Here is a 27,989-nt window from a genome sequence, read left to right as displayed (position 1 = left end):
TAATTTTATGGTGCGGCTTATAAATGTTGCCGAAGTAATTTTATAGCTTTCATGCCTGTGACATGCATTCTTCAGAAACAAGCTTCATTGCGTAACTGTACACCATACAGCTATTCCACTTCGATAAGCAAATAAAAATATTAATCTCATATAAAAAATCACAATGTACTTTGTATCCCATAAGAAAGTCATTTTTACAATTGCTCCCGCAAATAAATGCTTAAGTTAGCCAGGTTAGTATACAGTATACTGTAGCTTCATGGTTGCAGATTTGTGTGTCTCATTTTAAATACAGCAATACAGTATTGCGTGTTTATAAAAAAATCACGAGGCGGTGTAGCGTGGTGGAGGCTCCGGCATCGGATATATCGGCGTTTCCGCTCCACTATTGGCTATTGCCGCGGCATACGTAGGCGGTGGCGGAACATTGTCCGGCATCCCAATAACACTGACCCCGATATCCTCCGCACGATTCCGGCGTTCATCCCGCGCCGTTCTCCTCGATTTCCACACCACCGACAAAGCGACCATGTTGATGAGGAAAGCGACAAGCCCCACGGCGGTACTGGATGACCCGGCTACTTGCCGGTTCTTTTTTGTCTGATTCTGGACCGCTTCGGCCACATCGTATAGACCCATGGAGTCCATCTGTTCGATGAGCTCTTCAGTATCATCGCGGGCCAGTGACTGGTGGGTCATCTGCAGTAATAAGATGAGCCCGTGGAGGAAGGCGGCCGTGCCCACGAGAATGGACAGGGTGCTGACGAGGGCAGCGAAACGCAGCAGATAATCGAGGCGGAAGTCGCGGTTGGGTGTGGCCGGTGGGAAACCGAGGGCTTTGGCCAGCGAGAGGCCGGTGGAGATGGACAGTATGGAGGCCAGGATGAGCCAGGCTGTGAGAACGGCTAACGTGATGGTGTATGCTGCAAACACATAAAATTATTCATAATTATTTCGGGTGTATCAACATTTGCATCTCTTTGATCTTTAAAGTAATTAGAACTGGCCGTCAAATGGTTATAAACCGCGTATCGTACGTAGGCACATTTAAGTGTGTACCATGTCTTTACAGCAGTCTTGTACAAGTACTACAAGATCACAGCGTGCAAACACAACAATATCAATAAAGTCTGCTTAAGTGCCGCACGTAAAGATTGATATTATTATCTACGAGTACTATCTGTTCACGTGTGCACAAACACGTGGCGTTTGCAATTTATATATACACTGCAACCACAATGTTATTGTAAATTTTGTAACTGCAAATCCTTTAATTAAATGGAAAATGGTAGGAAAATTACACGGAAGCGAAATGTTTTGAAATGGTAGGAAAATTACACGGAAGCGATCTCGTGCACGTATGTTATCATTCTTTCAATTTCCAAAATATTCGTCCTTATCAGAAATTTATGACCGTAACAGTTGTGAATTACTTATCTTGCTTTACATTTTACAATACATATACTCCCTATAATTTGTTATTGCATCATTCATATTTCGTAAGAACTTAAAAATAACTGAAGTACATGACATGTATGAACGGTTCTGTGATCTGGCTGTTCACACCAAAAATGAGTTATAATATGAGGTTAACACTTTCTACAATTCCGGGCTTACGTAAATATATGCTCAAGATGACAATTCCGGCGATTGCACATAGAAAATTGAAAATTCCACCAAATAATCCCAGAACAAAAACCGCTTTCCGAAACGGTTTATCGCGGAGTGCACTTCCTTCCCCGGTAACAGGCGCACGTGACCGGTAGAGACTCAGCTCGGTCAATGGGTTATTGTTCGCAGTACACGATATGGCTAATGGTGAAGTGCGCGACGGATCCTGCGCAGCGACAGCGGAAAATATCACTTTCAAAGCCATCGGAACACAAATCCCATCAAAAGTATGCAAAGCTGGAGCCACAACTTAATCAGAGATCGAATTAAAAAAATGTGTTAACCTGGTGAAACTGGAGAAAAGTTTTGTAAGTTAAATGCAATACTCATGCAACTTGTTTGTTGTGACTTGACGTGATCAGCGCGAATGCATTCTTTACGTCCAAATAAATACTGCTCAGTCTTCGCGGTGGATACACGGTACGAATGCGGATTGCGGAATGTTCGGTTTAATATGTAGTACTATACTACAATAATGCCGAATCGCACTTTCTAGTATTTCTGGCATATATCGGCAGAAAAAGTGCTGCTTCACAGAAAAACGCGTTTTCGTGAATTTGACTTGCGGCGGTATAAGATTTCTGCAGTCTCGCTTGTAGTAGGATTAACGTTAACGCTATGACACGAAGAACGCAATCGGCCAACAGTCGTGTTATGCTACGGACAGTTGCCGCACCGTGTCTAACGGAGTTTCACCTTTTGCTGCATTGCATGATACAGCATAAAAATTTGGAAACAAGTCACACAACTAACATGTCCATTAAATATTAATTTGACATTAAAGGAATCTGGCTGTATGGCACAGCAGTATTCCAGATTTACGAGAATTGTCATTGTAATGTAAACAGTCGTAAAGGAATGATGATTCCGCGGAATCCCTACTTGATACGAACATTCCGTCTATGCCGGACCGCTAGTCTGCCCTGCAATCCGGCTGCGCGGTAAGATTTGCATTATACACAGCTCACTAATAATTTCCTCACTCAAATGTTGCAAACAGAAACCGAAAAGATTACGGATAAACAAAAAGAAATAAAGAAATAGCTGTAAAATCAAAAGAGAGAACTAAGAATTGGCGTATACAGCGTTTACTTGTTGGCATAAAAAAATGTACGTACTTGGGCGGGATTACAGCACAGACTGGAATCCCATTACGGGTATCCGGTTGGGCATTCCATTGGTGATGCTGCAGTGGAACCGGAAACCAGTTTTCCTTGCCACATGAAAACTTTGCAATTTTGCAAAACAAACTCTGTTTTGTATCGCAAACACTTTATTAACTTGTTTAACTTTTTAAGTACTTTTGTTAGCTTTTCCAGAATTTTTATTTTTTGATTTGTTCTCTTTGATTTTTTTACAGTCTGTTTCGGACTTCGGTGTTTTAGAACATTCAATCATTTTGACTTTTGAGTTTTTATTTTTACGCTTAGCCTGCTTAGGTATCCCGAATGTTTTTGAGTGTTGGTTTTAATCTTTGAGCTTGGTAAATGCTGGTGCCTTTTGATTACGATGATGCAAAGTGCCAATAGCAAGAGCGAGAAACTCTCCCCCTCCGAGCAAGAAAAGTTGCAATCCTCTGTCGATTGTCTGTCCTGCCGTCTAACAGGAGCCAGTGCCCTATCCGCTGTGGGTCTCTACGTGTTATATCTCGCGCACACGGAGAAGGGAACCACTCGCACTTATCGGATTGCATCGCGATTCCTTGGAGCTGGTACGGTTGCTTCGATTCCTAATCTACGCATTTCTCCCCTTTCTAGCGGATTTTTCTCAGTAGCAAAACGCAGTACTTGATGACTTGATCATTATGTTTTTCTACAGGTTTTTTAGCTGCAGCGGTGCTGCGTTTATTCAGTCTGCCACCGTTCCCTTCTGCCCAACCGAAGACATCGCATCTTCCGGCCGTACACACCAGAACATGAATAATAGTGATCTTTGATTGCTGTTCTCTGGTGCTGCACGCGAAAAGCACAGGATCACTGCATTCTTGTGATGTGTGATTGATTCGCCGTGTGCCTGTTGTTGCCTGTTTGCATGCACTGATATTGTTGGATATTTTTGGAAGTTTTCCTAACCCCAGTGAGGTAAACTAATTTGATTTTGTTTTATTTTAATTATTACTTACAGCTTTTTTTCGAGGCTTCATGCGTGTCGCCTATCAGGATGATGCTGTTACTACGGGTATTTTGTTATTATTTTTGAAATGAATGTTCTGGTGATGCAATAAATGAGAAGGATATTTATTGCGTCTCCTGTGGGTGCTGGGAAAATGGTTACATCTGTAGATTGAAAACACTATTGACTGTTCAATGGAAATTTTATACATGGTAGGTAGATTTAGAAAGATTAGTTTATTTTATTCCAGTGTTAAACGCCATCACGAATCTGCTTTTGATTTCATAACAGAATAAATAAATAAATAATTGAGTAGAAAGGGTACAGTAGTGTGCTCAAAATCAGTAGTCTGTGTGGATTAATTTTATGTATTTCACTTTTATTTATGTAAATTACTTTTATTAACTGGTTAAAGAGCGAAGCGCAAGCAAGTGGTACAGTAATTTTGTGCAAATTCTCCATTTTCTCTTAGCAGTATTTGGATAATAGTATTGCACGTCTTTGGACGTGATATATTTGTAAGCGCGAAATATTGAAATCGTTGATAAGTGGTTAATCGTCAATAAACTACGGTAGTTGTACTGTTGTACAATACATACAGGCCAATGTTGAACAAATTCTTAATTAGGCTCACGTTGGGATTTGCAGTTTTTTACGAGCACTTCTATTGAGGTGCTCTTAGTTTTCCGGACCGGATAATACAGCAACGGATTACACAGACAACATGTCCGGCATTGTGGCTGAAGAGGTCTGCGGTTCGCCGTTGAAGAAGAAAACGCTGTATACGCTGGATAATGATCGGCTGATCAAAGTGAAGAGCAGTCGTGATGGGAGCACATATGGATTCGGAAATTTTCTTTATGTTAGTGAAACTTCTCTGCGCATCTCCTCATGCGCATCAATCGCTATACTGGACTGTTTGCAGGAGGTCTTCTTTCCTGAAGGTTATCCCGACAGTGTCAGTAAAGATTATCTGACGTATCAAGTTTTCGATACAATTCAGGTAATATTAATTTTAATATTAATCACTTTTTTAAGAAGATTGTTTTACAACATTTTCTGATTGAAGGCATTCTGCAGCTACGTCAATGGGACGATAGCCACGCAGTCGGTATTAACGGGATTGGGAGTGGGAGAAGAAGCCTCGACGGCACTGGCGGCCACGATGACGTGGGTGCTAAAAGGTACGCAATTGTCTTTTAATTCAGGAAATTTATTATGGTTACTAAACAAATTTCATTAATAATGTTTATTTAATATCTACATATTTTTACTATTTATTTTGTAGATGGGGTGGGCATGATTGGTCGTATCGTTTTTGCATGGGCTCAAGGGTGCGAGTTATTTTTCTAATTTTTTTAAAATGATTTAAACTAATTAATCAAACTCTTGCTACTTTCAGAACGGATTTAGATAGCGATATGAAGCGATGGAGGTATGTGTAAAAACTTCTATGATTGTTCATTACCGAAGCGAACTCTTTTAGAAAGTCAGTGATATTTTTCACCATAGACTGCGAGCTGATTTCTTCAATGATGTGGCGACATTCTTGGATATTGTTTCTTCACAGACGAGATATTTTGCCTTTATAATCTGCATCTCGGCTTTGTTGCGCGTGAGTACTGAATTCATGCTTCGCTTCTAAATATTTTATTTAATATTAATCATTTCTAGGAGTTTATTTATTATTGTAATTAATGTTTAATTGTTTATTATAGTTATTGTATTGATTTTAGATCAACAATATTTCTCTTATCTTTTTTTGCAGTCTATTGTCGGTATTGCCGGGACCGGGACTCGTCCGGCCATTATTTTGCACCAAGCGCGAAGAAATAATCTCGGGGATGTTACAGCCAAGGATGCCAGCCAGGAAACCATGGTGCATCTCACGGCGATGATTGTCGCGTTAGTTATCATGCCCTGGATCGCCCATTCGCATTTGTAAGCGCATAACTAACGGACGCGATTACGAAATGCTATCGAAATATTTTTGGCTACTGAACAGCTAACTTGATGGATTTTGAGTTGTTAAGAAATGGAAAATCTTTTCTAGGTTGAGTTGGACGGTTTTCTTCTTGTTGGCGTTTATTCACGTGCTGGCCAATTATTGTGGCGTAAAGTCGTTGAATTTGGAGCAGTTTAATCAGTCCCGGTTTCATTTGGCGGTGTCGGCATTCCTGAATTCCGGCGGTACTTTTGTCCCGTCGATTCGGGAGGTTAACCGGCAGGAGCCGGTGATTGTTCCCTTGTACCGGAAATGGAGATACAGTATAGGCTGCCGGCTGCCCAGGCGGGCAGTGAGTGGTGGGGATTTTATCGAAATGCGAGAAATCTATGGAGACGAAGTGTTTTGTTTGATGGTTAACCCGTCCAAAGGTAAATTCATCCAACTAAAATATCTGCGAGATTAAGGAAACAATTTTGCAGTAATGGAGCGCATTTTGCGATTTATTTAATGGATTGGTTTAATTTTTTAAAAAAATTCTCATGTGGCAAACATGGATCATTAATTTTAACGGATTGGTTGTTGTTAAACTAGTTTAAGATAACGGATTTATAATAACGGAATCGTTTATTTAAATGATTTGTTTACCTAACGGATTCTTATTTTTTAATGGATAGTTGTTTATTTCACGAATTTGTAAAGAATTCTTATGTAGCAAATGCAGTACTAAACAGATGAATTATTTTCAAAATATTATTTTTTGTAGGCCATGTTGCGGTGTTCCTGTCGCCGGCTGCCACTCCGGCTGACGTCATTCGCGCTGCTTTCGAAGTGGAACTAATTGGTCACAAACTGCTGACGCATTTCTCGGGTAAGCTGGTTTTCCTACAAACATTTCAACACGCTGTCTGCATTTCGTTAAGAATCTTTTTGTGCGCCGGTTAGCAGTGAGGGACACCGTACTGGAGGTGATGCGGCAGACCCGCATGGAAGCCGGCGATCTGTATGAACGCTTTGAGAAGCTGGCGAGGAACGAAGGCTTCGATTTCGCACGGAACTATCTGGGTGCACGCGACTGGCGGCTGACCTGGAGGAGTCCCGATGCGAGGACGGCCGATTTTATGGTGATGTAGTGCGTGGTTTTCTGTTATCGTGTTGTTGTTATTAGCGAAGTAGAAATGAGGGTGATCGTTTTTCTGAATGAATACCCGTCCAGTTTGGTTGTACTCGGTAAACGTTTTACGGTTCTGATTCCTGTTTTCGCGTGGGCTGCTGAAGGACGGCCTTTGCCGGTGAAGTTGGGGGTTGTTTCATACCAGAATTGTTGCAGTTGATGTAACAGTGCTTATAATAACAAGCAGGCATCGGTAGCCGTGGTCCCATGATTCCCATAATATTTTATTTCGTAATATAATGAGGAACAACACTAGGTAACACGACGACTCTTAACAGCACCCAGTTTATCCTCCTTTCCACATCCATGCACTCATCGAGCCGCGGCGGCTTCGTTCCGGGGCCATCACATTGTAGGCACTGTCGGGGGCTGGCATGCCACGCCCGTAGGAGTAATCTTCGCCAAAGGGTTGTTGTTGCATCTGGCGAGCGGTGAAGGCGTACTGGCCAGGCTGACTATACCACTGCGCAAGATTGCCGTGGAAAAGGGCAGCGATGCAGATTGTAACTAAGCATACTCTGACGTTGCACATCCTACAAGAATGCTGGAGCTTCGTTGAGATTAAATTTTGCGATATCCCGATAGTGAGGGGGATTCATATACTAGTCCCGGTAATTATTGTACACTTGAAGGTTACGCCTGGCGTACAGTCACCGATGATAAAAATAAGAATTATTGTGATTTGTAAGAGTGGGAATGCACTCAGGCGACACTGTCTTCTTAATGTTTCTGCTGGGTACCCATACTTTGATTTATGGTTGCCAAGACGTGAAACTGTTGAATACTAAAGACTAAAGTACAACTATTCGTACTAATGGTGAGATGTTGATCTAGCTCCAGAATCTGGGGAACACACACAACAGCCGAAACCAAAAACGCAATAAAGAGCGAAAACGTCGGCCAGCCAATAACGGCATTAGCATTGTCAAAAAATTTCGTTGCTTCAGATTTTAATGTGCTCCCTAAACCGATTATCGTCTGGTATAGCTGCCGCTGATGTACCGTCACATTAAAAAAAGCAAAATTAGTCGCATTAAAGTTTTCTTGGCTTATGCGCACCGGTTTCATAGACACAGCAACTGTATGCGCCAAAAACGAGAACACGACCACATGGATGGCAATCCAGCCGTTTCGTAACTGCTTTTCCAAATGCTGACCTTTCTCCATAAAACTAGTGAGGCCTTTCATGTGGTTTAGTGCAGTGATAAACCGTCGGCTGTTCAGTGCAAATGTCGCCATACAGAACAGGGAAATAGTTGCATAGAGCTGCGTTTCGGTATTGATGAAGAAACACAAGAAACCACGACGGCATGCGATGATGTCGTTGTCCGACGTTGCGGTTGGCTGCAAGTGATAATCACTCCAAGCCAGCACCGCGGTGGGCGTTTGGAGGACGATGACCAGAATCCAGCAGATAAACTGGAAAGCAGTTTGGCGTACACGATTTAGCTTTTTACAGGTGGTCATTTTTAGTGACTGGATAAAAAAACGGACCACGAATTCAACTAAGTTTTGCATGTATAGACTAATGCAGCAAACCCAACGCTTCTCCGTCATACAATCTTTTAAATACGGGCGAAAGTTGATGGCTGTTGCTGAATACTGCAACTGGAGAAACATAAAACTTATGTCAATAAAATATTTTGAAACAGTACTTTTTTACGGAAAGGCGGCAGTGCCGCTCATATTTTATGCTTGTTACAAAACTGGTTCAGCGGCAGTCGCGGCACTGCGATATATGGTGACCTTTATAACTCACGGACTGCTTAAAGGAAAGCTATGGTTTATAAGCAGCGGGTTATTCAATTTGGCTTTGTATTATGCCTACGTAACATTTTGCTACTGTATTTGTTCCACAAATGAGGTGTGGACCGGAAATCCTGGTTTAACAGGTGCGGGTTCTGCAACTGCGGGAAAATCTGTGTATCCTTCATGGTCGGAATCATCATTAGTATTCATATACTGCTTGTTCTAGATATTCAAGGATTTTATAGGATATCTTAAAGCATTGGCTACGGAATAGTGCAAAGCTTGGTGAATTTAAATCCGCACGTGCAGTGGTACATGATCCAGCATGTACAGTGGAACCCAGGTACAGTGGCACATTTAGCGAAAAATAAATACGGTACCAGTGCATCCATACTAAAAATGTAGTGCAAAATTTCATGGAAAGCTTGCTAACAACACATAGGCAAACGTTGCATTTTGGCATAAAAGCTGTACAGAAACAGTACTTATCTGAGCCTTATGCTTCAGTTATACTGCTTTGCAGCGGGATATTTTATCTAAAACAAAAATAAGTTTTTAAACTATTCAGTGGCGTCTGGGTGCCCGAATGTGCAGATCGGTAGGGCAGTGTGCATCCATTGCGCCGTGAGCGATGTCCGGATTCTGGAATATAAACAAATTGGACAATTCGAAATGCAACTTTTCGCTGTGGGACAGCTCAAAGTCGAACTTTCGAAGCAAACACGCTTTCCCTGTGGAATTTTCGTCGTGAAACATTTCTTTTTGGGGAATTTTTTAATCGTTTTCGTTAGGGAAAAATCTCTTTTTTTTTAAATTTTGTCGCCACTTCACAGAACGTTTTCGCAAAATACAGTTTTGAAACTTTTTGGCAATTAAAAAAGGTATAGTTATGCAATTAAGCCTGCGTCTTTTATCGACAAGATCCTGCGCAATTTGAAATTCATTTTATAGTAGTATGTAGTACACAAAAGAATGCGCCTGGCCACCGCCCTGGGCGAACATCCGTATGCAGTGGAACCCTCAAGGACAAGTGTCAACGGACGGAAGTTCAACCAATAGTCATACGACGAAATGCCTCATGGTAAAATTTCCGCAAGAGAGATTGTGCTCTGCGAATTGTTCCGCAATCAGGAATGCTGTGATTTAAAATCTGCTGCAAAACTACTACATACATGGGTACTTCACCCTCCGTTTTACTGCATAACAGGTCAAAATTCCCGAGTGGATCCAGAACTGGTATACGTAAAGCTGCTTGCTGTGATGTTGTACTCTGTACGGTTCTATAATTTTTATCGTAAAAACTGTATGAAGTACACTGTATAATTACAATATGAGGTTACTCGTGCATACACCTGCATTCGCGGTACGAGTACGCAAACAAAATATGTATTGTGTCGACAACAAAGTTACTTAATGTTGTCCGTTGCAGACAAGTACCATAACATCGATGCCGTTGTTGTCTTTTATGAACCGGCAAAATCCGTCAAAACAGTATTAACTTCCAAAAAAACTGGTAAAACATGCGCTCCGCGAATCGGAAAAAAATTAAAATGACACACCGCTAACTTGGCGTACATTAAATTAAAGTAGCCAAAATCGAAGATTTCGCACTAGTGACAGCAAATACGTAAATGCAGACGAATTGTCAGAGACAAAATAAGCAAATCGTGATGAAAAGCAATAGTGAATATAGAGTAATTAAAAGGAACAAAACTCGATAATCCGGAAATAACACTCATGAGTTAGAATAAGCACATTTCGCATATGGCGTCGGAGTCCGGCAGGGTGCCCATAACGAATGGCGCATTCCCTCTTTGAATCTGAATGGACAATCGCTGTCGGAAGGCTCCGAAACGAATCTTTATTAATCAAGAGAAAAGCCGGCCTCGAGAGCGGCTGCGCCTTCCTCCTCAGTAGGAGTAGCCCAGCTAACGGTGCACCCTCGCGGAACGAGCCCTCTAAAAAACCAGAGTGGTGATAAAGTAAAGTAAATTCGGAAAAATTCGGCAAACTCGGAATGTCATCAGTTGTAAATTAAACAACGAGCACACTTGACCAAGAGGCCAACAGAAGTAAATATACTGTACTCTAACCCTGTACTTGACAGAAATTTGTACGCTATAAGCGACACAGTACTGTATAGCCAGTTCGCGTTCTAACATGCGCTAGCTGCAAGCCGTGTATGTGAATAAAGATTGTGCTCGTACAAGTGAGCGTGGCTGCACTGCACAAATTTCCGTCAAGTGCAGGGTTCAGATACAGTCGCTAAACCAAATTCAGATGAAATGCCAGTAAAACTGATTATGGCTTACCGAATAGCGTCTACAGCTGTCTCCAGCTCGTCCACGGTAACTTCCGGTCGGGGGCTGAGGTAGATCGCCTCCGACTGAGCCCGCGCCGTATGCACTTTGAAGGCAAGACCCATAAAAGTATTGCGGTGTCCTTCTGCTTGCAGCGCCGTTAAAAATCGCTCGACTGTCGGCTGCAACGGATCGCCCACATGTTGTGGACGAGGAACCAACGAAGGCTCACATACCTGGTCTACAAAGACACAATGCAAAATATAATTGTAACTACAAAAACATTACAAAATATAAGACAAAGGCGCTTACACGCGCATAAATAGTACCGGGTGGCTGAAGAAAATGGCCGTCTTCGTTTTAAGGTTATTTCTCGCGAACGCTTCGTCACACCGTATCGTGTTGACAGTCATTCGACAGAGAATTTTACTTACTACCAAAGTCAACTAAGCTTGTTAAATAAAATTCAGACATGCTCGTTAGCGATGGGACGAAATGAAACTGTGTAAAAATTTATCGTGTCCCTGCTCGCAACATTCAGAATCTTGCGCCATTTCTTTTCCGTACGAGCTCTTTGAACTTCTTCAACTGCTTCCTCTAGAGCATACCTTCCTTTTTCAAATTTCAAAAAAATTGTCGACTTGGAGCTTGCGCCGGATGCGCTGTACATTTACCGCATTTCGTTACTTTTCGAAAAAAAATGCACTTTTTACCACAGACCCGACTGGTCCTTTTACCAGTTACTGTCCGTAAAACCAGATGCCCTGCCGCTAACTTTTACACGAAAAAATGTTCTCCCGGCTAACTGACTATGACGAATTGTCCCACGCAATAACGCGCACTGCAGAAAAACTTCTACTTGTACAAGATCCTGTAGTAACGTACTGTTAAAACGAAATGCGACGAGGCGTTCAGGGTGTCCTGCTTGGCGCTGCCCTTCCGTGATGAAATAATTCGGAATATCGTCTTTATTACCGCCGTCTTTCCGACCTCCGCGCTTTCTTTTCCTAGATGGACTTTTCTCATCAGATGAAGAAGTCCCTTGTTCTGCAGCACAACCCGGAACGGCTCCCGTAGTCACCCCTAAGGTCATTTGTGGGATGCCGGCGCCGCGGCAATTCTGGATGGCAGCGAAAACTTCCTTGCGGTGCGGATCCGACATGCCCGACATGTTCTCGCCTAAGACACCGATGCGTCGGCAGATAGTCTCAGCCGTTCCCTTGTTATCACCCGTAATGACAATCACGCGGATACCGGCACCACGACACTTCTGAATGGAATCGAACACTTCCTTGGAGGCCATCGTCATCGGGTGAGGATGCTCAAACACATCGCAGTCCATTCCACGAAAGTTCTCGGGTTCGTTGGCACAGGCCAAATGATGCGTCTGTTCACACATTAATTCCGATACTAATTAAGCTTACCAAACTATAGTAGCTTTACACCCAATATGACGCGAAAAAGTCCAAATAATTCCGGTAAATTGTCGGGAAAAAAAAGAAACCTATTCAAACCGTAACGCACCAACTGATAATAAGACATTTGTGGTCCGGTGGGCGAAATCATGAACCACCAGGCAGCCGCACCCACTGTTCCCGCGCCGACATATCCACCGATGGCCATGTAGCGGAAGGATAACCAGCCGGAAATCAGGCTTTCCTTGGAGCTGCGCGGCGGCTTGTCCATGATGTCCAGATCCGGTGCGTTGAAGCCCAGGGCGGTGGCAGGGAGACCGTCCGTCACCAGATTGACCCACAGAAGCTGCACGGGAATCAAGGCTTCCGGCATACCCAAAGCGGCCGTCAAGAAAATACTACAAACACGAAAAACAATTTCCAGACCCGAAAAAATCACTTTAAAAATTATGCGACGATACTGTCACAATAACATTTGCAGAAATTAGCAAGAATAATTAATAATAAAAATTAATATGCCATAAATTAGTACAATTACGCATCTACTGTGGTAAACCGTTAAAAACAACATTTTATTCTGCAAAAAATAGGCAAAATGCAAATTTACCTGACGACTTCACCGATGTTGGAGGAGATCAGATATCGAATGAACTGCTTCCTGTTGTTGTAGATAGCACGGCCCTCTTCCACAGTGGATACAATGGACGAGAAGTTGTCGTCGGCCAACACCATCTCAGAAGCGCTCTTGGCCACCGCCGTTCCCGAACCCATGGCAATACCGATTTCGGCCTTCTTCAACGCGGGCGCATCGTTTACACCATCACCCATCTGCGTAATCAATGTCATTAAAAAGTGATCGTCATTAAACGACAGCAACGAAGTCAATAAACATACCAAAGCCGTGATTTCACCAGCCGCCTGCAGAAATTCCACGATCTTACTCTTATGGGCCGGTTTCACACGGGAGAACAATCGGGCACGCAGGACGGCATTCTGCTGTTCGTGGATGCTCAAATCATCGAATTCACGACCGGTGTAGGACATTCCTACAGATGCACACATTATGCAACAACTTAAAAAAAGCTATACACTTTCACCATTCAGTTTGTCCCAGATTCAACGCCTTTATATTCAACCACTTCATTTCCGTTAGTTTCTAATTTTATTCGAATTTTACCATACAAATTCTTTTACGAAATTGTTAAGTTATTACCTTCTGTGGATTCGTTCTCGCCGAAGACACCGATGCGTCGGCAGATAGCCTCAGCCGTTCCCTTGTTATCACCCGTAATGACAATCACACGGATACCGGCACCGCGGCACTTCTGGATGGCATCGAAGACTTCCTTGCGGGGCGGATCCAACATGCCCACGACACCGACCAGCGTCATGTTGGTCTCGTATTTGTAGAAGAGAGTGGAGTCCTCCAGGTTCATCTGGCTGGGATTCATCGGCTCGTCCACGGTGGCCCGGGCCAGACAACGCAGCGTATCGCGTCCCGTACCGTATTCGCGGGTCTTCTCGAAGATCTTGGTCTTCAGCTGCGGAGTCAGGGGGATCTTGGTGTTGCCGACACGGACGTGCAAGCACCGACCCAGGACACCTTCCGGAGCACCCTGTAAACAAAATAGCAATAAATTAGATCAAATATCAAAATAAAATAGGGCAACCAGTAAAATGAAACAAGCAAGTCGTCTCTACCTTGCAGAACATCTTGGCGCCACCTCCACCGGGGAATTTGCTTCCCTTGGTGGGCGAGCAGTACGAGCTCATGGACTTGCGGTCGCGCGAGAACTCCAGCGTATAATCCTTCTTCCACATTCCCTGAATGCTACGGTTGGCGGCAATACCCAGATCGCGCTTGCTAAGGCCGTTCTTCTCGGTGTTGAAGGGGTTGATCTTCTCCGCCAAGACAATCAGAGCCGTCTCAGTGGCTTCACCAACTTTTCCGTAGATGTGTTTGGTCTGCAATTTTGAACATTATTATCTTCGTGAAATATCGTTGAATAATTTCACTATATTATTTTCTTACGAATCATTGTCATTATTTTTTCGAAATATTGCTAAGAATTTTTCATTTTAATTTTTATTTGTCATTCTCACCTCGTTGTAATCGACACTGGAGTCATTGCACATGGCGCAGATGGTGGCCATTTCTACCAGATTCTCATATCCCGTTCCCTTCACGCGGCGTCCAGTGTTGTCCTTAATCTCTCCAACAGGTTCATTTTCGTACGCCGACTCCGAGATCACAAACTCATGCAGGTCCAATCCGCCGCCCGTATGACTGTATCTAAGGTTACACAGAATTGAAAATCACTACTGTAACGATAACAAATAAAACGGTTCTGTCCATTCTAAATACAGACATCATGCATTCTTCCAAACCATTGCATTTCTCTGAATCATTGCAATCTTCATTTTTCTAAATCTGATGTTACACTTACAGAACGTTCTGATTGTTCATGCCCACGTGACAGAACATTTCCTCGGCGGTCAGTCGTTTCGGGTCGTAGATGTGCTGCTCAAAGAATCGGTTGACAAATCGCTGTTCCACCACTTGTACATCGTCATCGTCCGGTTGCTCCTCTTCCCTGTACAAATAGGTAATCTTTTGTATGTCAGTAAGATTTCTTCTATGGGATGCTCAACTGCTAGATGCTGATAAATTAAATTCACAATAAGAAAATCAATAAAAATTTTATAAATATACAAATGAATTATATATTATTTATTCGGCATAAGAAATTAATTATTAAGCAAGTACTAACAGTTAAATTCTACTGATAAATCTTATGTTGCCAATGGATTAACTGGAAAATACAGTCTATATAGAATGAGCTTACACCACTGTCCACTGAAAATCCACATCGTAGACAGGAATCTCCGCTCCCATTCGCAGACAGTTGTCATACTGCGGCATTAGCTGCGCCAGTCGGGCCTTGATCTGCACAGTAGTCAACGACTCAACACCCATCATATCAAAGCAGCGAAATTAATCCTCGTGTCGCAGAATTTTGTGTATTTACCTTTGCTTCATACACCAGCCACAAAGAGGTACATGGTGGCTTTTCATAAACCCAGACTACATCTCCTGCAAAATTGAGCAAGAACTGTGGGATTACCATACTATCACGATACATTTTACTCTGCGCTAGTTGCGACGGTCACTGAGTTATACCGTTGTTTCTCATGCAGATAAACTGATGCTCCGTAAACGGCATCATAAACCCACGAACGTAAACTATTACGAAAGCGAATCAAACGAGCATCGCGAGCCAAGTTCAGCCAACACTCGTTTCCACAGGATAAGCATGAACTGCACTCCCTAATGCAGTCAGTCCACAAAGCGAATGCAAATTATAAATGACTGCATGTAGGATGTCCACTATGCATGCAATACTACCAAGAAACTTCAAGCTCTCACTTACGCACCTTCTTTGAACAAGGGAACTTTGTCGTAAAGAGGATTGGCGTAGTAGTCCAGACGACGCTTCGTAAGAATTCTACACATTTTTGCTTCTTCAGATCTCCTCACACCAGCCTTTCAACAAGAAAAGTGAATTATGTAATGCAGCGATTCGCGCTCGGTGCAATTAAACAGAAAATCTTTTGCAGGAAAAGCGATTCCCTCGAAGTCACTACTTCCACACTCGTCTTCTTTGATTCTTGGAGTCACGAACCAGGAAGTTGGAAAAAGCCACACAAAATCCAGCACTTGCATTTCGTTCACACATACGTCGATTGCGGACAGTTTGGTACAAAATTTAAAGTGTCAGATTCAGTGAGTGTTACACGGTGCACTATAATCCACAAATTCCACACTGTTTGTCCAATACTGGGTGCTACGGCACAGTCGCGAACGCGAACTGAAGATCTGCAGCGGCCTGCCGCCCCGGGCCGGTTGGGAGCCGTGCGCCCAAGCTTCGCCCAGAAGTCATCGTAGGCGCATAGAAACAAGTGCTTATCCCGGCACTTTTTAAACAGCGCGCGTTCGCAACTGTGCTGTTTGTTAGTGCGGCAGAATCGGGCAGATGCATGAAACTTAACAGCAACCTAAGCCCTACAAACTGTAAATACAAAGTATGTTGCCTGTCTTTTTGGTTTATCTGCATGAGTAACAACAGTTTCCATCCAAGGATCGTTGCATCAAGCTGATAAAAACGTGCCTGTCTTGGTGATTCCGCGGTTGCTTGCTTTACAGGAGATGTAGTCTGGGTTTATGAAAAGCCACCCCGTACCTCGGTATGGATGGTGTATGAAGCGAAGGTACATACAAAATTCTTTTCAATTGTGTAAATTCATTTTTCTGCTTGGATGTGATGTTTGCGTGCTGCTGTGCTGATCAAAACCCGACTGGCGCAGCTGATGCCGCAGTATGACAACTGTCTGCGAATGGGAGCGGACATTCCTGTCTACGATGTGGAGTTTCAGTGGACAGTGGCGTAAGCATTATATTTGCGATTAATGCACTTTCATATACGAGTACTTAGACTGGTGTATGGAGTTGATCTGCTGGCGACGTACAGTTTATCAGTTGCATACTTCAGTTAGTATTTGATTAAATTAGTATTATTATCAGCGCTTTGTTGTTTGAGTACTTGAAGTATCCCATTTGAGTATCCCATTCTTCGGAAACGCGAAGAATTATTTCATTTGTACAGGGAAGAGGAGCAACCGGACGATGACGATGTACAAGTGGTGGAACAGCGATTTGTCAACCGATTCTTTGAGCAGCACATCTACGACCCGAAACGACTGACCGCCGAAGAAATGTTCTGTCACGTGGGCATGAACAATCAGAACGTTTTGTACGTGGAATAGCATATTGAGGAAAAATGCAATATTCTCTTGCATTTGTTTGGCTATCAGCATTGTTTCTTTCCAGTTTAAGGTACAATCTTACGGACGCCCAAAAAGAAGTTATTCCGAAAGAAGGTCTTGTTTTCATCGGCAACACACAATATGCAGAGCTGCTGGCATATCTCGGAAGGTAAATTTTGAGAGCTACCCATATCGAAATCAATATAAAGTCACGCATTTTTAATACATTTCTGCTATCTGGTAATGTTGGTATCTTCCATAGAACAGGCAAAATGAATGACCACAGTAGCTGCGATACCGATTTGGAAATGAGCGATGAAGAAGCAGTGTAAGCGACAGCTGTTGTTAAAACATGGTAACATTGCGAGTCTAGCTGAACTGGTGTGATTTCGTAGCCAAGAATCCGATGCGGATGAAGAATATCGCGGAAGAAATAAAGGAAATGCGAATGTTTGGAAGAAACGCCGAACTAAGGCGCATAGGTGCGGATTATTTTTAACCCTAATTTATTTTTTTTTAGAATAAAACTGCTGCTTACAGCATTGAAGTACCGGTATTTGAATGCGTAATTTTCGGTAATATGTTATGTACGATCCACCGTCATGGTAGCATGTGGGCATATACGATTATATTGTACGTCTAATTGCAACGCTGTTCTAGACGAAGACAGTCGAAGTCATCTCCGAAAAAGCCATCCCCGCTGAAGCGTAAGTCATGTCCTGCTCAACGTGCAACAATGAAGCAAGAGCCGCACCTCACTTGGTATTGACTCCGTTTCTGCGTGTTGTGATGGCTGTTTCGGTTGAATTTTGGTTTTTCCTTGAAGGCCGACAAAACCCTTATGTTCCAAATCCGCTGGAACGTTTCCACGCAAGTAAGCAACTGTTGTCCTAGATCTGTTGCACTGGATCTTTTTTAAAATTAATTTTGCCGATGTGAAGCATTGCGTGACCTGGCAGTTATGATCGTGTTATATGGAAACTTTTACAGGAGTATTTTAAAGCCGAGCGCCAGCGATTTCAGTTTGTCCTCTTCGACATCTTGTGATACTGACGATGTGGATGTCGTGAAGGAGAGAAGGTAAAATTGGCCTGTAAACCCTGGCGTTCGATCTCGCTTGCAAATGTTGAATGACTTAACATGCATTAATGTGTACAACGGGAAAAAAATTTAGAACATGTTATACTAGCCCAAAATCCAGCGTTCACGATAACATGCTCCGTGAAATTGTGAATTGTATTACAAAAATGCTAAGAAAGAAGTGAATAACGAATGCTCACCTGTAGTTATTATTTTGCATAATTATAGTATTTGGTTGAGTATTTCGACGGGTTTCAAGCTTTGCAGTCCAGCACATCCGATCTGCCTTAAAAGTTGCGTTAGTGTGAAGCCGCATACGTACTTAATGGAGGTTGTCTAGACTTGTTGCGCCAATATTTGTATGGTTTTGTATGTTCTACAGATATATGTACTTGCAGGCAGTGTTGCTTTACTTAGTAAACAGTAAGTAAACTGGCAGTAAACAGTAGCCTAATATTAAACAGTAAATAAACAGTAACGTTTTTTGAGAATAGAAACAGTAAAAGTAAGTAAAGATTTTGGGCTGACAGTAAACAGTAAGTAAACAGTAAAGGAAAATTTTTAGTTTTGTTACTACGATTTTTACTGGAATTTTCAGAGATTTCAACCGAAAATTGCTTGTTACCTTCGCTTGAATTTGTCTGCTTGTGACGAAATTTATCGCCAAAATCCAAATGAGCAAGGCCGACCTGCAGTTGTTGCACTGCGCAGTGTGCACTCATGCCGTGCACCGTGTAACTTTCCGTGGTAGAACAATTTTCTTGATTGAAATTTTTGGCTGGCAAAAAGTATTACTGAGTAATACTGGTTTACTTAGTAAAGTAAATTTTGAGGCGAACAGTAAACAGTAAATGAACAGTAAAGGTTTGGGCAGAAAAACAGTAACAGTAAAGTAAAGCAAAAGTTTGCGACAGTAAACAGTAAGTAAAGTTTCAAAACTGATAGTAAAGCAACACTGCTTGCAGGCAAGACGAACAAATCGGCCGGCGCGAAAGCGAGAACGATGATGATACTGGAAGCGTAGACACGAACGGAAATGAGTATCCTAAACCGGCAAATCAGGCAAGTGGGGTTTTGGCGCGAAATTGCGTAATAGGTTATTTTTAAAGTTCGAAAGGCTGAACTACTAGCAGCGTTTTGTAATATTAAAAACTGTATCAGTTCACTGCAGTTGATAGAAAATGTTTTGTGATTAAGCGATGTTTGCCTGCACTGTACACTACAAATACAAGTATACAGATATGCAAGTACATTTAGCAGTTATTTAGTTTAGCAGTAAAATTAATCGCAACATTTGTCATTTTTACCGCAATGACGGCTATGAGTAGGCGCAGATGGATGTACTGTTTATAATTCACGGCAATTGCGATGTCATCGCACATCAGTCATCTCGTATTTCGGTATAGGGTATGCGCGGTAATTTATAGTAGTTAAATTAGGCTTTTTTGTATTAGAATACTCCGTGAAACTAGTGTGAATCGACTTTGAAAACGACATCCAGCACCCTTCAAATCTCCTTAGTGATAAAATACAGTAAGATTTAGAATCAGCTGCCACTCCAAAAAAATTATTTTAGGTTTGTGGTTGCCGTATTATTACATAAAGAAGTACCGAAACTGCAGGGCATTTTGCGCGTTAAAGCGTTTGCGAAAATTGCCATAGATTACTCGCGCAGGAAATACTGTAACGACAAAATCGTAAATTGACGGAATCGTACCGTATAAATTGTGCAATCATTGCAATGCGGCTCACAGCAGCTTACTAATTTTGATTTTTATGTATTCTGTTTGATTTTTATGTATTCTGTTTTTATGTATTCTGTTTTTATGTATTCTGTTTTTATGTATTCTGTTTATGTATTCCAGGCGGTTTTGGAACCGGATGTTGCGTCAGAGGGAGGGGCCTCGCTGGGAGAGAGGGTGTCGTCGAATATGGAGCATATGGTCATTCACGGGATCAACGCTGGAGGGAAATCCAATTCGTCCGGGGAAAGCCGGCGTGGAGGCACCCGAGGTGGTCGGGGGGCGCGCCTGGTACGTGGACGAGGTGGTCGGAGTACAGCAGCGCTGCCGCGTCGAGCAGCAACCAGCAGGAAACCCTGCTCTTAACGCGCACTCTTATCAGCATATTATACGGGAGATGACCCTTCTTATCCGCGGTGTTGCGATGACAGGATGATTTTGATGCATGCACGAGTATGTTGTGTGCGTTGCAGTTTTGAATTTTGAATGCTTTTAGAATGAATGCTTGCTTTCTTTTTTGAATGCTTTTGATCTTTCATGTGTATCTCTATGTTTACTTCTCCCAGATATTTTCAGTATCATTTTTTAGAATCCTCTCAATCATTTAGACGTTATGTTTTCTGTTTAGCCTGTTTCTCGATGTGGTCGGATTTTAGTGTAGAACTGACGGCATGAAGTGTTCGTTTTGTGGTGTGTCAACAACAAAATTTTTGTGAATGGTTTCCATCTCAATGCAGCTGTCATTCATCCAAATAGTCCAACTTATAACAATTTAGTAATTCTTTACACGATGGGGAAATCCGCCTTTCCACAAACAAATAAATCCAGGTTACAGTCAAATTTGAACTGAGATTGAAACACAAGGAGTCCGTCATTCTCACTCCACATAAAACCGTGACAAACTCCCCATTGCAACAATAAGGATTTTAAGTCGTCGACCTATGGGAAAGGTCACTTCAGCGTTCAGACATGTCGCTGGATGGCGGCTTCCAGCATTCTTGCGTTAGATCCTTGGAACCGATCGATAGCCACTCCATTCTTGATAATGACGAAAGTGGGCTGCATATAGCACAACAAAGGTCACTAACACGGATTACCGACTGCGTCTGGAGCAACCCGCAAGGCTTGATAAAAACTAAGCTTTGGCTAAATCTGTTCAAAAAAAACTTAAATTCAATATGATATGTTTGAACTTTGAACCAACTGCGGCCATTCCGTGCATTTGAACCTATAAAGTGTGTTGGTCTGCGTTTCTTCGCAACTCCTGATTGTTGAACACAAGAATTTAGTTCAAACTTCAAACAGAACATACTGTACTTTCTGTTTACGATTATATATGCTATATTATATAAAACATCGACCTTAAACGGTAACTGTACACTCGTACGCACAGTGGAAGTCACGCCATACTCGGGATGGATATCGCCTGTCTTGTCCAAGTCCACCTTGACGAACTGGGCGTTGTTGCCGTACTTCTGAGCCATCTCTTCATAGGCAGGGGCGATCTTTGTGCAGTTCCCGCACCAGTTAACGTAGAATTCAGCAATGATGAGATCATTCCCCGCCGAGCTTAGAAGATTCAAGACGCTCCATGCTGCCCCTCGACTGGATATCTTGCGGGCTATGCATCAATGTCTAAAGTGCCCGTGAACATAAGGATATGATAAAAACAGACATTCAAGTGAATCAAGTCCGATCGAAACGGCTTGATCGATTGCCCCGGTGTTGTTTATCCAACCGGAAACTCGGAGACCGATACAGTTTTGAAAGGTATCGTGCGCGTGGAGAATCTGAAATCCCCCATGGATTTTGTCCCCGCTGTTTTGGAACGCGTTAAACCCGAGTACATTAAGAAGACCTATTCGCTGGACAACTTTTCCACATCGGAAGATCTGTTGGAACAGATCGCAAAACGCACCGGTAGACTGTTCAAGAAGGCCGAACCGGATGTGCAGACTGTGGCCCGCATGATCCTCAACGATTTTCAGCGCGGCAAACTACCGTACTTCGTTAAACCACCGGAAGCGGCGCTTCCCGACGCCCAGGCAGGTAATGCCATACAAGTGAAGCAGAGTCTGCGCGATCATCCGGAGAATGATGTGTTCGATGAAGAAGACTCGCGGAAGGATGAAGTTATTGAGGAGAATGATGTCGATGATACGGCGGAGACGTTGTTGGAAGAAGTGGTGGAAGAGACGCAAGAGGAAGCGGTGTGTGAGTCTGAAACACCGGTGGATAGCGTTACGGAAGAGATTGTCCGGGACGACGCGGAACTTCCTATAGACCGGGACGTGGATGATTTAGCGACTGCTAAACAGAGGAAATTTGAAGAGGAAGACAAGGCGATGGGGAAAGATTTAACCGGGAAACAGAAACGGAAGAAAGAACGCATGGAGCGGCAAAAGAAGGTTGGGGTACATTTTTATGAGAATATCGATGTTAAAAATAAAAAGAAAGGAAAGAGTGTTGCGCCTAAGCCTGTTTCGAAGCGACATCAGAAACGCGTGTGAGAATATTGCTATACGAAGAGGTAAAATACAGTAGTTATATTTAATCTGTTGAATGTTTTAATAAATTGTGGTGTGCGAGCAATTTATGGAACCAGTGGACATATAAAAGCGCTCTGGAACAAGGAGTCTGAAGGCGAAGAATCTTCTGCAAATAGGGATTGCGTAGCCATTACCATCGTTGGTGTGATTGAAAGTTTAAACCACAAATTTAAAATTAGTTATCATGACCGTAAACTTCAAAATTCACAGTATAATAGCATCAAATCGATACAAAACATCACAAAGATTCTTAAATTGATAAAAATTCCACTCCTGCAGTACCCATGTGCTTATGTTCCGCGCTTTGGCCGATTTACGTGCATGGGCAGTCTTTTTTAAACTCATTTCACTCATTACCATACTGTAACCGGAAAATACACAAAACAATCGCTTAATTTATTACGCAGTTCATTACAGTCATAATTAACGTCATTGCACGGTACATTTCCACGTGTACACTGGAGAACCAAAAAGAATCCGATCTTTCACCTTACTTCTGTATTTTGTATGTACTACAGCTACATAGTACCAGTTTACAGAAGGTACATGTGTAAACAACTAGCTGGAAAACAAAATCGAAACGCAACGGAACACTACGCATATTCAAAAAGAGAGACAACCGAACCCCGTCCAATCAATACACCCCCGCACTAAGTACGTCCGTAACACCCGTACCATTATCCGCATTCTCCCCAGGAATCGCAGGTCCGGTGCTGGGCCGAGGTTCCGCCTTATTCCCGCTTGAAGCAAACTGAAAACCAAGCAGCCGTAAAAACCGCATCGAGTTGTAGTCAATTCGTTAACTTACTTCGCCCTGGAAGCGTGACACAGCGATGATGGGCGCAGTAAATACAATGATGTGCAGCACGACAGACCACAGTAGCACGGCCGTTGACCAAAATGTAACTGTGGCACTGGAATCCGGTAGATGCAGAAGAGTTTGCACAGACGTTACCAACATCCATCCGCGCGATACGATGTGGAAAAAATTCACCAAAGCAAACGTGTTTTCTATGGCCACATGAAAGTGACGGAGTGACAGCAAGACTTGGTGGATGTTGATAGTAGCCCCGACACTTAAACTCCCCGTATAATCCAGTGCGGTGCTGCTTGGCAAATATTTTGCTCGGAGATTTCGCAGATACTGTTCTTCACAATAAACATACAAACAAAAAATGATAATGACGAATTCACTAAAAAATGAGGCAATGATACCGAACGGGATGACGACAGCCTCCAGTACTGCAGATATTACAGCGCAACCAGGAACGCCGGCAAAGATGGCGCACATTGCTTCTGCGGTTTTCCAATCAGGATCTCTTAACGTGCCAAGAAAAACAAAAGTTGGCAAGTTCAAGGCGCAACAGAAAATAATCAAGATCGTGTCCAGTTTCTCATTATAGAAAACAGCGGGCATTCCGAAAGACCTGACGAGTTTATTCAGGTTTTCGTGATTGGGCGAGATGTTGCAGAAAACGCTTTTTCTGACAATAAATACACCGAGAACGCATACCGACATAAACCCTTTAATAAAGAACGCTGGCATGTCCAGTAACGTCATTATGGACGAGTATTAGTTTTCTGATTGTGATAAAACAACTAATCGGAACTCGTTTTCCCGCTTCTACTAGTACTAATTGTAAGAGAATGTGGCTTCGATAATAATTCAAGTGACCATCTTGTATTTGAGCTGCTTTGCTACGCCCTCAAGGTTTCACCGATAAACTCGTTCCCTCTTTGTTTCGTTAATTTTTTATCAGATTGCAACATCGCGACGGGGGTATGTGATATACTGTACATACATGTACTATGGCAACCTGCATGCACTCATTGCACTGTACTTGTATATATGTCACCAGATTACGGTGTTACAGAATGCGCGCCAAAGTTCAGTTTCTGCATCGCCGGCTGTCAGCAAAGGACCCACCCCACATATGAGGATTCGAATGACATTTGCCGGAATCAGAACATGAGAATATTACGAGGGGAAAGAACTCTTGCAGTGTGTACTGATGATCTTTATTGGTGACTTCCTCTACTCGAAACTCTCAACAAAACAGCAGCTCCAAAACTCGCGATGTAATCGCGCTTCTATTGGCGGCAATTAATGCTAAACATCAAAGGCTTTACAAAAAAAATAGCAAAACATAAACAATAGGTTATGCAATCAAAGAAAGCCTGAGAAGAGCACGCCTACAGGCGTGAAGGAATTCCCGATGACACCATAAAAAGAACAGACATTATAATTTCAGGAATTCCAGAATATATTTGAGCTGATGCAGCCGTATGCCAATGTCTTCTTTGTCCAGTAATTTGAAATTTTAAATGCAGTCTGTATCACACTGCTTGCAGGTAATTAATAAGTATCCTATCGTGTGTCGACATTCGGCAATCAGAGATGGCGCCTTGTATTTAAGAACGTTATAACAGGCAGTACACTTCCCATTCACCCTTTCCCTGAAAAAGAAATTACTGATGTTAGGTATCTGAAAAATGTGCTAAGATATTTGAAAGATATTCAACTAACTTACCTTCAAAAATATTTTCCCACGATGCTCTGCCAAAATATTGGTTTCCCTTATCAACAGCCACGTTGTAGCGGTTATTTGAATTGTCCAGTCTGTGTTGTTTGAAGCAACACGAGAGGCGGTATTTATGGTGTCACCAAATCTGCAATAGTCATCTCATAAATTCGTTAATTATCAGGTAGTATTTGAATGTCAGACAGTTTGTTCGTACAAGCAGTATCGCGGTCGTTTCTTTCCAACAATTCCGGCGACACATGAACCTGAAACTTACTACGTGTCATTTGAGGCATGATGCAAATCCCATTGCACACTGCAAGCGGATGTCTTTTGACCATATTCGAGTTCGAAAGGGCAAATATACTGTAATTATTTTTCGAAGAGCGTACCTGTGTTGATACCTATTTTGATTGCCAAATCGTGCGACTTTCCAATATCTCAAAACTTTTTACGAAAGCCCAAAGCGCAATGACAGATCTCTTTTGCGTGGCGATCTTCGTTGCGCTCTGGTAATCCACTCGCAACCTAAAAAAAAAATTGACAGTAACGGCTTTACAAACCGAGCGGCGGTACAGTAGCTTATGACCGCGGAAAAAAAATAACCAAATATACGGGTACATGCAAAGGTCACAAGTAAGAGGGCATTACCATACAGCTGTCGTTAATGGTTTCCACTTTGTACACATCGTACAAGCTGACAATGTCATCGAATGATACAAACATGTGATCCAGAAACCGCACCACATTCAACGGAACATCAGAATTCTTGGCGACAAATTCATTGAATCCAGTGGTATATGAAAACAGCAAGGAAACACAGTCAAAGCTTTCCGGCGCGATTGCTGTGTCCTTTTTTAACCGTTGTACGATTTGTCTAAAAACCATTACGTGTAATACAGTACAACGTTAAACTCGCATCTAAAGAGAACGAATTACAAACTTGGGGAGCAGTTCGCGCAGTAGGGCTTCGTTGGCTTCGGTCTCTTTAATGAACTCTTGAGTTCGTTCTGCAACGGTATCTTCCAGCTGTGAAGCATACCTTTCCAATCTCAGAAGAATTTTTTGAGCAAAATTCTGGTTATTTATGCCAAAGCTACTCTGGCATATCTTTCGAATTCTATCGATTGTAGGGCGTTGCGAGGGGTCATCGTCGTGGCATTTATGCAAAAGTGTTTGGAAATCATTGAATACTACTGCATTTCGTGCAGCAGCTCCTGTCACAAATGCATACCCAGTACGCAAATTTTATAGACTTTGTTAAAATCTTAGTACCAAACCTTTTTTGAGCTTGTGATCGGGAATCTGTTCTGTTTCGGCGCTCTTAAAAACATGCTCTGAAAGAAGAGCGTGTGCGATATCAGCAAAGACATAAACATCGCTAGAAGATGTTGAACCGATTCCCCTCTCACAACTGATCCGACTGCGTAATTCAGGTGGAATGGATTGCAAATTTGTACTATAGGGTTTGTTTTCTAAGCAGTGCTCCCTGTTCTTCAGAATATCCTTAAATCCTAGTCCAGCTAATTTCAACATAAAGCGCTTGTTGATCAAACATTTAGTAAGCGACAAGTTTCCATGGCGTATCAACGGCGAGTGATGAATGGCAGTTAACCCCTTAAAGTGATGCAAAGGTTAATTGGTTTTTTATCAGCACTTATCGGGTGATCTCACCTCTATCAGATCAAACAACAAACTGCTTCTGAGTTCCCAGTCTTCCATACTGCTGATTTTTAAGGCGCTGTCCAGATCGCCCTTATCGGCGTATTCGCTGACAAACAGCAGGCGCAAATCGGTTTGAATAATGCCGAATAACTGTACAATGTTTGGATGCAGAAATCTCCGTAGCTGTAACTCAATAGAAAATTTTTAGAAAGGGCACCAAAACAGGCATAGCGAGATCAGTCACCTTTCTCAAAATCAGGATCGCGTCTTTATCAGGAAAAGATCCATTCGGCATCCGTGAAAAGGTCTGAACCCAAATACTACTGCGTTCCTGAGCTACTATAACGCCCTTAAGTCCGTAGTCCGTACGTCGAATCCATGGGATTTTTTTGGTTAACAACGGCTTTCGAAGAATCCTTTACGAAGTCCAAATATGAAAAATTGGCATACGAACGTAGATGTGGTTCTGCCTGCTCCGCACCTGGAGAGATATTTGGTCAAGTGACATTTTCCACCACAAGTCGTTGAACGTTTGGGCTTTCCGGTTGCTAAATGAAGAAATAACGTACGTAAATTAATTAGTTATTCAAATTTTATTACAAAATATAAAGTAATTCATTTCACGCAACGCACATGTATACAATTGCCATCAGCGAAAGTAAAACAACAACCGCAATGCCAACCACCACCCCGGCAATCGTAGTTGCGTTGCCTGTTAACAGAAAAACGAATTTGTGTCAGAAACTTTCTACGTCCAGAGTATACTGTACAGTACTCTGTTGGGTATGATGTGAACAGCACAGCGAAAATCGATAATACATATATCATTAATTCTGAGCGGAACTACTGCCGGCAACTGTACAACGTATGCCTACGAACCTGAATTACGACAACGTTCTGCATCCCCGGTGTAGCCGCACCCTGGCTCACTGAGTGGAGGCTCGCCGGTGGGAGTGTGCCAGAATATCGTTGTGTCACGGAATGATTTGAGTTTCCCGTTCGTGACATCACAGACTAATCGTCTCTGTACAGTACTTATAATCAATACTAGTATCGGCATCCTCCTTTCGTGGTGTTGTTCAATATTTTGGTCGATTTGTATATTGACAAATTTGTTCTTCAGCGTGCGTCTACGTTCTGTGTTACAAGTTACAACTTACAAGTCACAAGCAAAGACAGTTACGCTTTACCTCAAATTGGCCAGTACCGGTATCAAAAGCGTTTACACAGACTTTATTTTG

At 42.5% G+C, this 27,989-nt stretch overlaps 5 protein-coding genes across 7 annotated transcripts; 2 read left to right on the top strand and 3 right to left on the bottom strand.

Annotated features, from left to right (window-relative positions):
- Positions 1-15: 15 nt before the first annotated feature.
- On the bottom strand, positions 16-2,247 carry LOC129592779 (uncharacterized). Its single transcript, XM_055489262.1, has 2 exons — positions 1,618-2,247; positions 16-923 (listed from the first exon to the last, which is right to left on the bottom strand). Exons 1-2 carry the CDS (start codon positions 1,874-1,876, stop codon positions 325-327), a joined length of 858 nt encoding a protein of 285 aa, XP_055345237.1. The 5' UTR covers positions 1,877-2,247; the 3' UTR covers positions 16-324.
- Positions 2,248-3,603: 1,356 nt separating this feature from the next.
- LOC129588421 (RUS family member 1-like) lies at positions 3,604-7,106 on the top strand. 3 transcript variants are annotated; one of them, XM_055483812.1, is made up of 11 exons: positions 3,604-3,752; positions 4,432-4,645; positions 4,709-4,786; positions 4,853-4,967; positions 5,072-5,117; positions 5,186-5,218; positions 5,296-5,398; positions 5,552-5,724; positions 5,837-6,159; positions 6,495-6,599; positions 6,677-7,106. In XM_055483812.1, exons 2-11 carry the CDS (start codon positions 4,508-4,510, stop codon positions 6,859-6,861), a joined length of 1,299 nt encoding a protein of 432 aa, XP_055339787.1. In that variant the 5' UTR covers positions 3,604-3,752; positions 4,432-4,507; the 3' UTR covers positions 6,862-7,106. The 3 variants fall into 3 exon arrangements, with proteins under 3 accessions (XP_055339787.1, XP_055338998.1, XP_055340579.1); XM_055483023.1 differs by having other exon boundaries at positions 6,674-7,106; XM_055484604.1 differs by lacking the exon at positions 5,072-5,117 and having other exon boundaries at positions 4,864-4,967; positions 6,674-7,106.
- Positions 7,107-10,107: 3,001 nt separating this feature from the next.
- Positions 10,108-16,070, bottom strand: LOC129583610 (calcium-transporting ATPase sarcoplasmic/endoplasmic reticulum type-like). Its single transcript, XM_055475882.1, has 13 exons — positions 15,802-16,070; positions 15,396-15,460; positions 15,213-15,313; positions 14,814-14,960; positions 14,470-14,659; positions 14,068-14,331; positions 13,580-13,982; positions 13,261-13,412; positions 12,974-13,194; positions 12,476-12,764; positions 11,837-12,338; positions 10,964-11,192; positions 10,108-10,609 (listed from the first exon to the last, which is right to left on the bottom strand). Exons 1-13 carry the CDS (start codon positions 15,878-15,880, stop codon positions 10,516-10,518), a joined length of 2,736 nt encoding a protein of 911 aa, XP_055331857.1. The 5' UTR covers positions 15,881-16,070; the 3' UTR covers positions 10,108-10,515.
- A 429-nt stretch (positions 16,071-16,499) lies between these two features.
- LOC129592690 (uncharacterized) lies at positions 16,500-20,491 on the top strand. Its single transcript, XM_055488824.1, has 12 exons — positions 16,500-16,635; positions 16,732-16,811; positions 17,031-17,177; positions 17,255-17,359; positions 17,453-17,518; positions 17,586-17,672; positions 17,851-17,952; positions 18,017-18,064; positions 18,181-18,270; positions 19,236-19,332; positions 20,136-20,303; positions 20,486-20,491. The coding sequence occupies exons 1-12, from the start codon at positions 16,618-16,620 to the stop codon at positions 20,489-20,491; spliced, it is 1,014 nt and encodes a 337-aa protein (XP_055344799.1). The 5' UTR covers positions 16,500-16,617.
- Positions 20,492-24,613: 4,122 nt separating this feature from the next.
- Positions 24,614-27,797, bottom strand: LOC129590267 (receptor-type guanylate cyclase gcy-22-like). Its single transcript, XM_055485808.1, has 12 exons — positions 27,628-27,797; positions 27,382-27,460; positions 27,230-27,296; positions 26,993-27,164; positions 26,758-26,931; positions 26,364-26,700; positions 26,027-26,300; positions 25,735-25,960; positions 25,476-25,611; positions 25,301-25,349; positions 25,093-25,231; positions 24,614-25,018 (listed from the first exon to the last, which is right to left on the bottom strand). Exons 4-9 carry the CDS (start codon positions 27,041-27,043, stop codon positions 25,525-25,527), a joined length of 1,149 nt encoding a protein of 382 aa, XP_055341783.1. The 5' UTR covers positions 27,044-27,164; positions 27,230-27,296; positions 27,382-27,460; positions 27,628-27,797; the 3' UTR covers positions 24,614-25,018; positions 25,093-25,231; positions 25,301-25,349; positions 25,476-25,524.
- Positions 27,798-27,989: the final 192 nt, after the last annotated feature.

The sequence above is a fragment of the Paramacrobiotus metropolitanus genome, unplaced genomic scaffold (assembly GCF_019649055.1).
Source record: "Paramacrobiotus metropolitanus isolate TYO unplaced genomic scaffold, Prichtersi_v1.0 Parri_scaffold0000001, whole genome shotgun sequence".
NCBI lineage: Eukaryota > Metazoa > Tardigrada > Eutardigrada > Parachela > Macrobiotidae > Paramacrobiotus > Paramacrobiotus metropolitanus.
This window is presented reverse-complemented; position numbering and strand designations above follow the sequence as displayed.